Source organism: the organism of the source record quoted next, unplaced genomic scaffold (assembly GCF_019419815.1).
Source record: "Pyrus x bretschneideri cultivar Hongxiangsu unplaced genomic scaffold, Pyrus_bretschneideri_v1 Contig267, whole genome shotgun sequence".
Lineage (NCBI taxonomy): Eukaryota > Viridiplantae > Streptophyta > Magnoliopsida > Rosales > Rosaceae > Pyrus > Pyrus x bretschneideri.
Genome location: NW_025999576.1, coordinates 382478 through 398028, shown reverse-complemented (window position 1 = coordinate 398028; position 15551 = coordinate 382478). Strand labels below are relative to the sequence as shown.

The 15551-nt window shown below is 36.7% G+C and overlaps 2 protein-coding genes across 2 annotated transcripts; one reads left to right on the top strand and one right to left on the bottom strand.

Annotated features, from left to right (window-relative positions):
* Positions 1–491: 491 nt before the first annotated feature.
* Positions 492–8459, bottom strand: LOC103948785 (FHA domain-containing protein DDL). Its single transcript, XM_009359854.3, has 11 exons — positions 8255–8459; positions 6925–7694; positions 6441–6469; positions 5984–6050; positions 5717–5774; positions 2706–2798; positions 1884–1998; positions 1748–1795; positions 1612–1657; positions 1431–1501; positions 492–890 (listed from the first exon to the last, which is right to left on the bottom strand). Exons 2-11 carry the CDS (start codon positions 7660–7662, stop codon positions 851–853), a joined length of 1305 nt encoding a protein of 434 aa, XP_009358129.1. The 5' UTR covers positions 7663–7694; positions 8255–8459; the 3' UTR covers positions 492–850.
* Positions 8460–10486: 2027 nt separating this feature from the next.
* LOC103934576 (F-box protein At3g62230-like) lies at positions 10487–12285 on the top strand. The gene is made up of 3 exons (XM_009344327.3): positions 10487–11389; positions 11714–11890; positions 11992–12285. The coding sequence occupies exons 1-3, from the start codon at positions 10487–10489 to the stop codon at positions 12283–12285; spliced, it is 1374 nt and encodes a 457-aa protein (XP_009342602.2).
* Positions 12286–15551: the final 3266 nt, after the last annotated feature.

The window sequence follows — 15551 nt, the reverse complement described above, 5'->3', positions numbered from 1 at the left end:
TCTGATGGCTGCGATGGTGGAACTTTCACCTTTTTCTTTCCTTTTGTGAAAATAAGAAGAGCCAAGTCTCCTTTCTTTTCCTCTGCAAAAAGCTGAACCAACACCAAGACAAAGAACAAATTATAAACAATAAATTTATACCTAGTACTTTTGCTCGCTTTGCCGTGAACCCCCTTTTACTGTGTTTCGATTTTTTTCCAGTTTGCTTTGGCTTAGTGCCTTCTATAGGCAAACGGTGGAAACGGAAGTTGTGGTTAGTGGGTGAGTGCTACCAAGTTCGAAGGGCAAACCGACAAATATGCCTTTATGCTGTGAGATTTATTAGCTTATTGAGACCAAATACAAAGAATGAAATTTATCTCTTGATAAACAATCAAAAAGTTTACTTTGGATTAGTTTCAAGTATATATTGGGAAATTTAACCAAAATAATAAGAGGGGTGCATCCATTTGGTCTTTATCCAGAGACTACCAAGTACCAACCTTAGAAAATTAGAAATGCATACGCCTCTCATAGCATTACTACAAAAGAAAAGTGATTTTCGCGCTTCCCTCAATTTCCGGCATCAATGGTTACGGTCTTCAAGCAAATTTCCAATTTGCACTTCTATCGTAATCGAAAAACGAAAAAGACAATCTGCACTTCGGTCCCCCTTTAGTATACTCTAAGACTGAGGCAACATACCACGCATTCTATCTAGTAACATCCTTAAATAACATTCAGAAAACTTTGATGGTATTCGTAAAATCGACTCACTTCCAGACATTCTGATTTGCCAAAAACTAAAAGAGGTCCGTACATTACACATTCCACATGTTAGAAAGGTAGGTGCGCCGCCAAATTGTACCCATCAATCCATTGAGTTTTCGTGCAGCAGCACATACTCCCGGCTGCAAAAAACCAAATTACGAGGACGGTGTCAAAATATGCGACATAAATATTAGCAGCAGTACAGAATTGACTACAAATCATCAGAACGGACGAACAAATTTGAAGAGATATACAGAAGTTTTCCCAATCAACCAACCTAACCAAGGAAATCATCTTTCAAACTAGAAAATAAAGTCGACCAAGAAATATGAATCACTTGGTGCTGATAGCAGTTACAAACACGTAGGCGTGATATTTGATTGTTCATATGTTCCAGGCTTTCTAAAGCTCTAATTTGTTTCCATGTATGTCATTCTTCAATTGATTCGAATTACTTACACTTTTAGTCCTAGAAACTACATGAACACGAGAATTATTGTTTCAACGTAATCCAAATATAGTAACCTTCCAAATCAAACAAATTCAATTCAGGTATTCAACTGCAATATCACTACAGTAATCGATAAGTAAGAAAGCATTAAAAAAAGATGAGTATTTTCAGGGGGGACAACAATCTAAGCATCACAAAGCTCAAGTTAGATAATTGATTAGTGACGTACCTACTATTACCAAATCTGACTGTATCCTTTTCCATAAGTTCATAATATCGTTGAGGTTCGATTGCATTTTCCTGCAACAGCAAAGCAAATGTTAAAACCAAGTTCCCGCAAATACAGTAAAACCAAGCTTTACTCTACACAACACAAATGCAAAAACCAATAAATCTAATGAGCCACTTACATTAAGAAAAGTTTTATTTGTGCTTCCGAGGTCCATCAAGTACGGCCTACAGTGGTGCACGCAAGAAGTTAGATATGAGATTTGAAAAATTCACTCTCAAATTAATGGAATTAACCGCAAGGTAACTTTGTCTTACCTTACTTCCTTTGATAACATACCATCAGGTTGCTCCTTTTCAACTTGCCTGGTATGACAAGAAAAATAGAATAAGATACTAGTTGCTAACCAACAATCTATATAGCAAAAATAGAACTACAAAATTCTAGATCTACCGGTATTGTATAACAGCATGTTGCTTGCTGCAGGATGGGTGATCCGTAGGGACGTCTGCCACCCTTCTTTCCCTCCCAAATAGGTAACAGCTTTGACGATGTATGTAAAGGGGGTCTGGAAATCATATATATATATATATACGTCTTAGAACCGATTCATAATTCAACAACCATTTATTTGTGTGCAAAACTTGCAATATATTATATTTTAATGAAAAGTCTTAAACAATCAAATATTTCTTGAACTGTCCACTATTTATTACTCACACCATTGCACCCAAGCCAATCACTGATTGGAACTTTTAAGGAGATGTTTCCATTACAAGAAAAGGAAAAGAATCACTAGTCCGCTAGTCTGAAAAAACAATGTTATCTGGAGAGGTTAAGTGTGTGATAGAAGTTACTATATGGATCTTAAGAACACAAAAAGCCTACCTCCTCTTGAGCACAAGCATTTATCCTTCTTCACACAGAACTAGTTCTCCCTACAAGCCTATGGCCACTTAAATAAAAAATGAAGATTGATGCCTCATTGTGGGTTTGCAGCCCGCGGTCTTAAGAAAATCAGAGAATCTTCAGCCATTAGCTCTTCAACCTTTGCTGTTTAACTATTTTTGAAAGTAATTTTGCTCCACACAAAAAAAGGCACTTTAATCACACATGACACGAGGTCTTTAGAAGCATTTAACGTTTATACAGAAGAAACCCGTCAGTACTTAACAGCTTCCTCATTATCACTAGTCATTCAACCTCTAAGTGTGTCACTGTTAACGAAGCACATGAAGGTCGCAAAAACGGCACAAGAACAAGTAGATAATTTACCTTTCAAAACTTCACCACCCTTGAAAACATAAAGTCGCCATCTGACATTAGGTTTTCGTGCTTCTGGAGGCTCGGTGAATAATAGTGTTACACCTGACAAAGTAATAACCACATGAAAAAGATCATTTTTGTTCTATTTGTTATAATAACACAAATAGAAATGCAAAATCTCTACAATTTCTATGTGAAATTTTTTAGAGAGACAAATATTTGTAATTTAGGATATAAGATCTTGGAGACTTGGTGCAAGGAATTGCCCAGACGGAGAAGGTATTTATAGGAGGAGATTTACATGGACACGTGGGCAAGGAGACAGACAACTATGGAGGTTTTCATGGTGGCCATGGTTCTGGGGAGAGAAACGAGGATGGGGAAGCCATCTTGGATTTTGCAATGGCATATGATCTCTTCTTAGCCAACAACTTCTTTAAGAAGAGAAAAGAACATGTGATCACCTACAAGAGTGGGTCGTCAAAAACACAAATAGATTTTCTTCTAATGAGGAAAGGGGATTGTATAACTTGTAAGGATTGCAAAGTTATACTAGGAGAGAGCTTGGCTAATCAACATCGCTTGTTGGTGATGGATGTACATATCAAAAGAGAGAGAAAAAAGAACAAGACTTGGAGGTGCCCAAGGACTAGATGGAGGAGTCTAAAAGGAGACAAACAAGCCATTTTCAAAGAGAAAATAATCACCCAATGCATGTGAGATAGAGAGGGGGAAGCTAGCCAAAGGTGGGATTCCATGGCTAGTTGTATTCGAAAAGTAGCAAAAGAGGTATTAGGAGAGTCCAAGGTCTTTGCTCCACACCAAAAGGAATCTTGGTGGTGGAATGAGGAGGTATAAACAAAGGTGAAGGCTAAGAAGGAATGTTGTAAAGCCTTATACAAGGATAGGACCGATGAAAATGGTGAAAGGTATAGAATAGCGAAACAGGAGGCGAAGAAAGCTGTGAGAGAAGCTAAGCTAGCGGCTTATGACGATATGTATAAGCGACTAGATACCAAAGAAGAAGAGTTGGATATGTATAAACTAGTTAGAGCAAGGGAAAAGAAGACAAGGGACCTAAACCAAGTGAGGTGCATCAAGGATGAGGATGGAAAAGTTCTTGCTACAGAGAACGCGGTCAAAGATAGATGGAGAGGTTATTTTCATAATCTTTTGAATGAAGGACATGAAAGGAGTACTTCTTTGGGGGAGTTGAGTAACTCAAAAGAGTGTAGAAAGTACTCCTTTTACCGCCAAATTAGGAAGGAAGAAGTGGTTGTAACTTTGAAAAAGATTAAGCATAGAAAAGCAATGGGCCCAGATGATATACCAATTGAAGTGTGGAAAGTCTTGGGAGAGATGGGTATAGAATGGCTCATAGACTCTTTCAATAGGATTTCGAAAATGAAGAAAATGCCAAATTAGTGGCGAAAGAGAACTTTGGTGCCTATCTACAAGAATAAGGGCGACGTACAAAATTGCATGAACTATAGGGGTATTAAGTTAATGAGTCATACAATGAAGCTCTGGGAGAGAGTCATTGAGCATAGATTGAGGCAAGAGACATGGGTTTCGGACAACCAATTCGGGTTCATGCCAGGGCGCTCAACCATGGAGGCAATCTATCTCTTACGAAGATTGATGAAAGATATAGAGATAGGGAAAAGGATTTACACATGGTCTTTATAGATTTGGAAAAAGCGTATAACAGGGTCCCAAGAGACATTCTTTGGAGGATTTTAGAGAAGAAAGGAGTACAAGTAGCATATATCCAAGCTATAAAGGATATGTATGATGGAGCAAAGACTGCCGTAATAACTTATGAAGGACAAACCGAAAGCTTCCCCATAACTGTAGGGTTACATCAAGGCTCATCCTTAAGTCCTTCCCTTTTTGCATTGGTAATGGATAAGTTAACGGGACATATTCAATTGGTGTATGCTTTTCGCAGACGATATAGTGTTGATAGATGAAACTCAGGAAGGGGTAAATGCGAAGCTTAACCTTTGAAGAGAAGTGTTGGAATCTAAAGGTCTACGCCTAAGCCAATAAAAAAAAGAACATATGGACTGCAAGTTCAATGCAAATGGGGACCAAAATGAGTTGGGTGAGGATCGGAGATCATGAAGTACCAAAGAGCGACCACTTTCGCTACCTATGATCTATCTTGCAAAAGAACGAATAATTAGATGGAGGCCTCAACCATAGAATACAAGCTGGATGGATGAAGTGGAAGAGTGCATCCGGCGTGTTGTGTGACCGCCGTATGCCATTGAAGCTCAAGGGAAAATTTTATAGGATGGCAATAAGGCCGGCGATGCTGTATGGCACAGAATGTTGGGCGGTGAAGCATCAACACGTACATAAAATGGGTGTAGTGGAGATGAGGACGCTACGTTGGATGTGTGGGTACACGAGCAAGGATACGATTAGGAATGAGGATATCTGAGGTAAAGAAGGAGTAGCCAAAATTGAAGGAAAGATGAGAGAAAATCGGTTACGGTGGTTTGGACATGTGCAAAGAAGGTCTACTAACGCTCCGGTTAGAAGATGCGACTACAGGACAGAGGTCCAGGGCCGAAGGTGTAAAGGAAGACCTAGGAAAACTTTGGAAGAGACTCTAAGAAAAGACATAAGAGTACTTCGATCTAACGGAGGACATGGCACAGAATCGAGCGCAATGGTGTTCCAGGATTCATATAGCCGAACCCATTTAGTGGGAAAAGACTTTGTTGTTGTTGTTGTTGTAGGATATAAGTAAAAAGAATATTTAACATCCTAGTTATGTAAGAGATAGCCATTCAGTTTCTCACTGTGACATATGGCTTCCCCATTTAAGTGAATGGTTGTTATTTAGTTTCTTATTATGATCCGCTTGTACTATAATAAGCCCTTTATGTGTTCTAAACTTCTAATTGGTGGATCTGTTTATTCCTATTTTCAACAAAAACATTTTCCAAAACCATAAGATAGATACGTTCAAATTTCTGTATCAACCCCCAAAGAAATGGAGATCTCACCATTGACTCTATTGGTTTCTGCAGCAAGCTTCCCAGACAGCTCAAAAGAAGGTTTTTGCTGTATGTAGTAAAAGGAATGAAAGGTAAGTACAACTGCAATTTTCCACACAATCAAAAGAATAATATGCACTAAAATGATACTTGGAAATAAAAGAAGCAAGGTTATCTATCACAGCTTGCACCCGGTAGCTGAAAATATCAGCATGAATAACAGAAAGTAGATGATAGTTATGAATCAAGAGAGAATGTTATCTATGCATTACTTACCTTTTGCTTTGCTTCCAAGGCCTCCTCTGCAGCCTTCATCATTGCTACTGCATCATTCTCATCATCCCTGCCCAAGAAAGCAACCAACAGTCATCAAAATATACATCCAGGGTTATGGACATTAAAAAGCGAGCACTCAGACTTTGAAAAAATTTGAATCAACAAAGTCTAAAGTGTAGAACCTCTGTTCAAGTGAATCTAGCCTAAAAAGTTAACATACATGAAGGTTTACTTATGCTTCATATTTCTTCCATTGACCCCTATATCTTATTTATTATTAAGAACTTGACATGTTTTCTTACTTTTACTACATCATGAAGGTTTACTCTTGTTAATTAAGAAAATATTGCTTCATTCACCTTTATCTCCTCTCATTCACCAAAACTAATAAATAGAATGATAAAAAATACGAAAGTGCATTAAACAGAAAACGAAAAGTTTTAACATATCAACTCACCCTTGCTCAGCTCCTCTTGAATTTGGCACCTGAAGACATTACCTTTGGTTAGATACTTTAGATAAGATTCAATGCAAACTGAAAGAGAAGTCACTTATAAGCATCACAAAATATCATCGCACAATGAATGCTGAAATAATTAATGGTTATTTTGTCAAACTAAAATAATTAATGATTTACTGACTAATTTTCTGTGCTCCACTTCATTTAAAAAAAAGTCTTAAAGCATACTGGCATGAGTGAATAGGTGGGTGAAAAAAAGAGAATAACTGTTTTAAATTGAAATGGAAGTTACTGAAAAGTAAACCTATGCAAAATAACCTCTGCCAATCCATAATGATGTAAAAATGCTTTCCAAAGTCATCAGTGAAACTTAAGAAGTAAACTAAAAAAATGAAATTTAAGAAGTAAAAATCTTCAAGACGGAATAAAATTATGGGGGAGGGGGGCTTGAGAAGTCGAAGGTGTGGATATCACCGGACACCTCATCATGAATTCTGGTATTGGCAGCATGTTGAGGTGAATGAGAACTATGTCTGTTCTGGTGGTGCCGATCTAATGGAGAAGTAGACCGCCCATGTCTTGATCTTGAAGACCTGTGATCAGCACTGTCTTTTCCTGGCTTTCTCTCCACTCTGTCACTCTCAGTTTCCCTATCTGAACCCTTTTCCCCTTGCATAGTTCTATCACTCCCTCTGCCATGCTTCCTTGCACGGTCTTTCTCAATTACTTTCTCCACACCTCTAGTATCACCAGCAGGTTGAGGTGAGGAAGATCTATGCCTACTCCTGCGCTGTCGATCTGATGGAGAAGTACCATGTCTTGATGTTAAAGATTTACCATCAGTATCATCTCTTCCCGATCGTCTCTCCTTTCTATCGCTCCCAACATCTCTCACTGAACCCACTTCCTTCTGTAAATCCTTATCAGTTCCCTTCCCATTGTTCCTTTCAGATACTCTGTCAGCCTCTCTTCCAGCTTGAGCTCTTCTTAACCGTTTTGTCCGGGGAGAAGGAGAGCGAGCAAGAGGAGAAGGGGACCTTGCATGCTTCGGAGACTTAGGGTGACTTGAATGTTTCTCCCTTGGCGGAGAACTACCCCTGTTGGATCTCCTATGTCGGGCAGGTGATCTTTCTATTCGAGATGGACTCTTCCTATATGGGCTCCTCCTACGAGGAGACCCAACCGGAGATACTGAACGATTTGAAACGTTACGCCCCATTAATCAATTCACAAATGCATGAGCCTCTTCACCTATCCAAGAAAAATTGACACACAAAGCAGAAATTCAGATAAAGCAACAACAACAAAAAAATTGTAAAAGCTCGAGGTCATGTACTGGTCTAATATGCATCAATATCCTCATCACCCAATAATTGTTAATGGAAATGCTAAATAAATAAATACACAATCAACCATTAATTATATTCTACACAATTTTCAAATGGTGAAAAATTCAAATAACAAGCCCACCCCAGAAATCATCCGCAACGGCAACATAAGAAAAGAACTTCTCAGCAGGCATAACACACACAGAGTACGCAAAAGCAAAACCTTTATAAAAACACAAAAGATCAAGACTGGAAATTTTTAGTAGAGACATTCATCAAACAGTTGGTGTGCACGTTGGAGCATGTTATGATGTAGCGGCAATAGCTTGCGATAGAAATTCAAATATGCAGAATATAGAAATGGAAAGATACGATTTGGGGCAACGAAGCTTTGGAATTTCCCGACGTTGAACCAGAAGAAACGTAGGGTTTTGGTATCAGAGGTTTTACTGAAGAAAAAGAAAAGGGAAAAAATTTACTAACCTGAGAGAGAGATAGAGCGGCAATGGCGAGGTTGAAGCTTTGTCGACGGTGTGGTTGTCGCTGCAAATTGTTGGCATAAAGCTCTGGATTGTGAAGTGCGGAAGGAATATGAATACGATTAAGTTTAAACCAGAAGGCGGTGGAGAACCGGAAGTGACAGGTAGAGTATGAGACTCTGGAAGCCCAAGCCCTAAACTTTTTTTTGGTCCCATGTGACAATAGAATTTCTATATTTTTAAACTTTTTTTTCTTCATAAAAAAATAATAATAGTAATAACAAAAGAAGGAATTTTGAAAATAATAATAATAATAATAAAATCAATGAGTATAATAATCTTCTTTTTGAAAGCGATTTACTTCAAATCATTTTAGTTCTTTATAATCTAATTAGACCAATTTATGACTGGGCCAACATTAGTCGATGCTAAGTTGATGTTTAGCTCTACAAGGAAATTGCCTTCTTGCTACACTAAAAAATGTTGTCAATAAAGTGGCTCATCGTCTAGCTAGCCTTGTGCACTTTATTCAGATGATATTTACATTTGGTTATGAAGAACCTCATGTTTAATTTTAGATGTTTTGCTGAAGAATGGTAATATTTAGATTAACCAGTTTATGGTTTCAAGGGAGGGGAATGGTCTATCAGAGACGTTAGTTCTTTCTAATTGATCTGAGCGGGAAAGAAGTACTCTATTTGGGTAATTCCACAACCAAACTTTGGGTCTTGGTTCTTTTCACTCGCATTGTTGGTGGAAAGTAAGGCTGCAAGGCTGCTAAAATGCACAATCGTAAGAACTTTGTAGCACTATTGGTTAAAAACATTCTCTTGCAACATATGTCCCAAATTTGAATATTATTGCTAGAATTAAAATAAATAAAAAATCACAAACCCTATTTCATTGATGCAAGCATGTAATATATAGGCTTATGCATGATAAATTTCACATGTTTATCTTATTATTTTGGCGCAAGATAATTAAGTCTAATAAAAAAGGGGCTTTTGGATCTAGGTCCAAAAACATAGGTAATTTTTGGGACTGAGTCCAGTTATCCAATTACATATTTTGATATCAATTTTGCCCCTTCAGATAAAAATATTTAAATTATTTAATTTTTTTTTATCATTTATTCAGTTTTTAAATTTTGAATATTTAAATACCCAACTAAAATATTATCTAGTAACTGCCTACTGTTTATGAAGAAAACAAAACCGATATAATCTAGTAACTACCTACCTATTGTATAGGAAGAAAAATGCTTTATACCTACAAAGCAAATATAATCTACCTGCAAAATAAAAATAAACTACCTATTGTATAGGAAGAAAAATGTTAGGAACCTACATGGCGGAACATAGAAATATAAATATGATATAATATACCTCCATTAAAGGAACGAATTTGGAGGGAAGAACACAAAAATATCACCCATGAAAAGAAGAGACAAAAAAGAGGAGGATTGATAGAGGGAATTGTTTGGAAGAAGGAAAAAAGGTGGGATGAAACGAACTAGGGTTGAGGTGATTATATGGCTATAACTAATCCTACAATTAAGGGATTAGTTAAACGACAAATAATCTCATAATTAAGAAATTTTGTGTATTTATAACAATTCGTAAGTCTAAGGGGTAAATATGGTGCAAACCACAAATTAGTATATGTGGAATCTTAATTATTGGACCTATTTCAATAAAGTGGACTAATTCTACTAATGGCTCACAAAATTGGATCTATATCAAGTTATCCCAATAAAAAAAGAAGCATACTTGAAACAGACTTATGTGTGATGAGTTTCATGTACTTAGCTTATTATTTTAGCGTGAAAGACTGTTAAATTTGTTAACTTTTTCAGATTCAAGTAACTACATAATATTATTTTTATAAGAATCGTAATTGAGAATAAATAAACCAAAAAAACTTGTCATATAAACTTGGATTAGTTTCTTGTATTATTTCACTTTTCCTATTTTTGATCCACGTACATTACCTTGTTCTTATTCAACATACAATTCACCCACACAACATATACCCCTTTGAACCTAACTCCATAAAACGTAGTGTCTCTCTATTACACCCCATCCCCCGGTCGTCTCTCAACATCAAAGAGGCACACAACTTTTCGCCAAACCCCGAAACGGTGCCTCAAATAATCATATCATCTCCTATAAATCATCCCAGTCCCTTCAACTTCTTTCAGTTCAATCCCGCCACCCGAAAAAACAAAAACACAACCATGGACCGCCTCTCAAACCTCCCTGATCCCCTCCTCTCACACATACTCTCCTCCTTGCCCTTCAAAGAAGCGGCAAAAACCTCCTCCTTGTCGAAGCAATGGCGCCACCAATGGAAGTCAACCCGAAACCTCGACTTCAACCACCTTTACTTCGCCAATCTTGATTCTAACGGAGATGTTGAACTCCAACCACAAATCTTCACCAATTTCGTCCAACAATTTATTGCAAACAACAAAAGTCCCATCATGGACAAACTTTCCCTCACATTTTCTTCGCCTGGAGACTCCCAAGAATTGGTGGAAAAATGCATCACATTTTCTGTCGAGCGCAACGTCAAACACCTGAAGCTTGATTTCTCCGACCCCACATGGGATGAAAACGACCTCGATGGCCCGGCACATCCAATGTTTGATTTGCCTCTGTCTTTTTACAACCATCAAGTTCTTGAAGCCATGACACTCTTTTCTTGCAAATTCGACGTTTTAAGATTCAAGAATGTTGGGTTGCTGAAAAGTATTTCGCTGCGTTGGATCGAACTCAAAGTTTCTACTCTCAAGGCTTTGCTGGCCAACTGTGGGTGTCTCGAGAGTTTGAGCGTGAAGAGTTGCTGGAACATGGACGGCCTTTATGTCTGTGGGAAGGACTTGAAGTTGTCAACTTTGGTTGTTGAAAAGTGCCATTTTCTGAATCCGTACTTTGAAATCGAGGCTCCAAATCTCAAATATTTGAAGTATTCTGGCACTGTTGGTGTATTTTTTGTGAACGGAACTGGATTGGAGGAGGCAGACCTTGATTTTGGGCTTGAGTCTGAATGTGATGAGTCACTGGGAGATTCTCTTTATCAATCACTCAATCAAATTTGCCCTACTACGGCTTTGACCGTTTGCACCTACATGCTTCAGGTACTTAATTCCCCTCTTCAACTTTTTAATTTCGCATCTGTATAATATGTGGGTGATATAACCCTAAACCCTAAATAGGAAAAAAAACTATATAGTGTTCGTCCTCTACCTGTCACGTTAAACAAATTATCTTTGCATTTATGTGGGCTTAGAAATTTTTTTTGCGGGATTTGCAAAGGAGAAAAGAATGTCCCGCAATAAGATTATGAGTTATAAGTATAAAATCATTTTTTCAACCCCTGAAATTCTTCCCTAATTACTTGAGTATGTTTCTCTCCTAATTAACTAAAGGTTGGTTTCATGGTTAATTTGTCGATTTTGCAGGTTATTCCCATGGGAGAGGAACCACTTGGTATGGAGCCTGGGTTGAATGTTACACATTTGACCTTAAGGACTGCCATGCATAATTATGAACAATATGGCATCCGGTTTTTCTTGAATAGTTGTCCTCGTTTGGAGACTCTTACAATCGACATAGACCGCTCACGCAGAATATGTGATGTGAGTACTCATTGATTAATTAGTAACTAGTCCTTTTATTTAACTGCATAACACTAATTAATACCGTGCAATTCTTATGTTTGTTGCATCCATCCCTTCAGGAATATGAACCTCCATTGGGGGATAAGTTCGAGAGTCTGTGGACGCGCAGTGCAATAATTTTCAAGTGCATAACTCAAACTTTGAGGAAAGTTGAGATCAAGGGCTTCAAGGGGACGCGGAATGAAGTCTATCTGATGTTCTATCTTGTCAACCATGCTCGTGTGCTGGAGAAGCTTACTGTGATCACCTCAAGTGAAGAGAGCAACCGCGGGCCAGAATTTTTTCGCAGTGTAGCTGATCAAGTGCATGGTTTTAGAAAGGCATCAGAGAATCTGTCCATAACAATTGTTTAATGATTAATAGATACTGAAGTTCGAAGCTAGCTTTTGATTCGAATATGTTGTGACCCTGAATAAAATATCAAAGATTGTGGCTATAATTTATACTTGAGAGCAGATGTTGTTATAATTAGGCTTATTATTAGCTATGCACTATGATACTCAACTTTGATTTCATTTATTTTGTCATCTGAAACTCAAATTTCGTCACTTAATCTCCTAAAACTCGATTTTTACTCCATTTTACCTTTAAATACAAGAAATATCCGTCGACAAAAAGAACCCTAGAAAATTTTGGCGTGCGAGGTGGTGATGGGAGGAATGGGGAAGCAGAGAGAAGGCACGGGGATGAGATTTTGGCCTTTTTTATTTTTTATTTTATTTTAACTTTCAAAATAACAAGTAAATAAATGTTTATTTTACCAAAATATCATTTTCTTTCTACCACGTCATCAATTTGATGCATACTTAAAGGAATACACAGAATTTAGGCAAAATTGAGCAAAAATCGAGTTTCAAGAGGTGTAAGTGACGAAATTTGAGTTTCAGGGGCAAAATTAGATCCACATTGAATGTTAGAGGACATAACTAAAAATTAGATCAAAATTAATGCCCAGCTTCAATTCTATCAACTCTGATGGATATGGACGGAGCTAAAAAAATTTGTGGATGTGGGCATTCTAGAACAACAAAGTAAAATTAAAAACTTCAACACAATATACTAAACGAAACACTTATATGTTAAGTCATAATGTTGCACATCTGTGGTAATCACCTTTCTTTATCAAAAACAACCAACATCAATAAATCAAAACCATGTTAAAATCCAATAAATAATATGCACAAGCAAGAAAAAGAAACACAACCATAGAGCAAGTAAATCAATTAGAAAGAAAAACTCCAAATTAGAATAAAATTAGGGATTTGGCTACAATATTTACAAATATTTAATACAAATCACCATCTCGAGGGTAGATGGTCATTGTATTAAATACACATAATCACATGAATTATATTGATTGTCAAATAATAATTTATATCAAATACATGTAAATATTGCAGTCAATACTTAAAAGTAGATCAATTATGCTTAATTCCTGTTGCATATGGCATAAGATAATGGGTGGGGTGCTGCTGGAAAAATGTAAGTGGAAATTTTTTTTTCATTAGAGTTGTTATTTGGTGAGCTTTTAGTTTGGAAATTGACATTACATTTCCTCTTTTTCTTTTTACAGACTAACGTGAGTGGGGGCATCCGCCCCCCACTGAGCCTAAGGTGGCTCCATCCATGATGATGGACAACCCATTAAAATTACCACCTTAATAGGTGGTGAAATTTTGTCTAGAAATCACCTCTCACTATCTCTTTTAGATAGTTTTACAGCAATGTCATTTTTATTGAATAATGGATTTCCCAAAATTTGAATTCTTAAACCCTATACCATCGACGGGGTTTGAACCCACGTAGTTATGCAAGGGCTCAACACATTTTCACCACTATGGTAAAATCATATTATTAATATTTCTAGAGTAAAAGCTTGAACACTGATAAGTCAATTTTATATTATATATTAAACCCTATTCCTATTGTGTTTTTGGTGATTATTTTGTGAGATTTGGATAATTTATTTTATATTTCAAATGTAGGACATGTGATTTACTCTATGCAAAAAGTGATGAAATGATGGAGTTTTGGAAAATTTCTACTTGAGTAGATTCACAAGTTTGTCAAGCTTATATCAGAATTTCAGCATTTAATTCCAAGGCGTTTGAACGGGGTGAATCAATTAAGGCCCAACGCGCAATACTGGCAGATTGTTCCAAGCTTAATTGTGATTTTTGAGTATAAAGATGACGTTTTCTGGAGTTGAACTCTTTTAAGGATGTCTTGATCTTTAAAACAAGACCTTTTGGGCCTGTTTTGGAGCTGCTTTTGGTCCAGAAACGTGAAGGGTTTCTGTTTGGGCAGATTGTCTAGTTAGATTAGGATTGTGATTTTTTGTTATCCTTTTGTTATTTTGTTTCCTAGTTTTTTAGAAGACTTTATTTTGTTTCCAGCCAACTTAATCGAAGAAAAAACTATCAACCAATACTTAACCTAGAAATTTAAAAGAATAAATTGTAAACCCCAAATTGAGAACTCGGAACATAATTTACAAATCCTAAAAAAACCCCTAAATCCCTAAACCAGAAATTCACATAAATAAAAGGGAACTGTTATTAGTATTCCAAAAATCTCATTTTGCACTCCTTATAAGTGTATTTTTCTTTTTAATTATAGAAAGTTTGGATTGCACAATGAGATTTTTGGAGTGCCAATAACAAATCACAAATAAAAAACCCTAGTTCATAATTTCCTAAATTTTAGCATGATGATGGTTGCTAGTAGTGTTCTCGACGGTAGTGATGGATTGTTGGTGGTCACGACGACAGTGATGTCGTCGACAAGGAGAGATGGGTGGTGTCGTCGTGATTCTAGGACCTGGGTTTTCTAGGATGTCGTCTAGGAGGAGAGATGGGTGGTGCCGTCTTGGTGGTCGAGACAACAGTGAGAAAAGTAAGTACGAAGTCGCAAAGGTTGATGTCGTCCAGGAGGATAATACAGAAGAGTGGATGGTCTAGAGACATTGGATTATGGGAGAGATGATGGAGAAGAAGAGTCCACTCATTATATTTAGAACGGGTTGGTCCGGGGCCTCGTTTTTTTGTCATATAAACTATGTTTTTTAATAATTAATTCTTTTTGTACTTTTTTTAATTTTTTTATATAATTAGTACCTTATAATAGACTAGCAATAATGTGATTCAATCAGTTGTTTATTAAATATTATTTTCTCTATTTTTAAATACGTTTAAAACATCTTAAGAGGCGTGTAGTGTCGGTTATAAAAAAAGGTTTTTCAGACACGCATAATAATGTGATTCAATCAGTTGTCAAATGATTATTTTTTTAGTACCTCATAATAGGCTAGTAATAATGTGATTCAATCAGTTGTTTATTAAATATTATTTTCTTTATTTTTAAACACGTTCAGAACATCTTAAGAGACGTGTCATGCCGGTTATAAAAAAAGTCTTTCACACGTGCATAATAATGTGATTCAATTAGTTGTCAAATGATTGCATTTTTTTTAACAAACAATATTATCTACACCAAGGGGAGGGGATGGACTTAGTCTCACAATGGGCTAACAGTAATCTGATTGAATCAGTTATTTATTAGGGTAAATTACAAAAACTACCTCAACTATTAGTATCACGACACTTTCATACCTAATCTT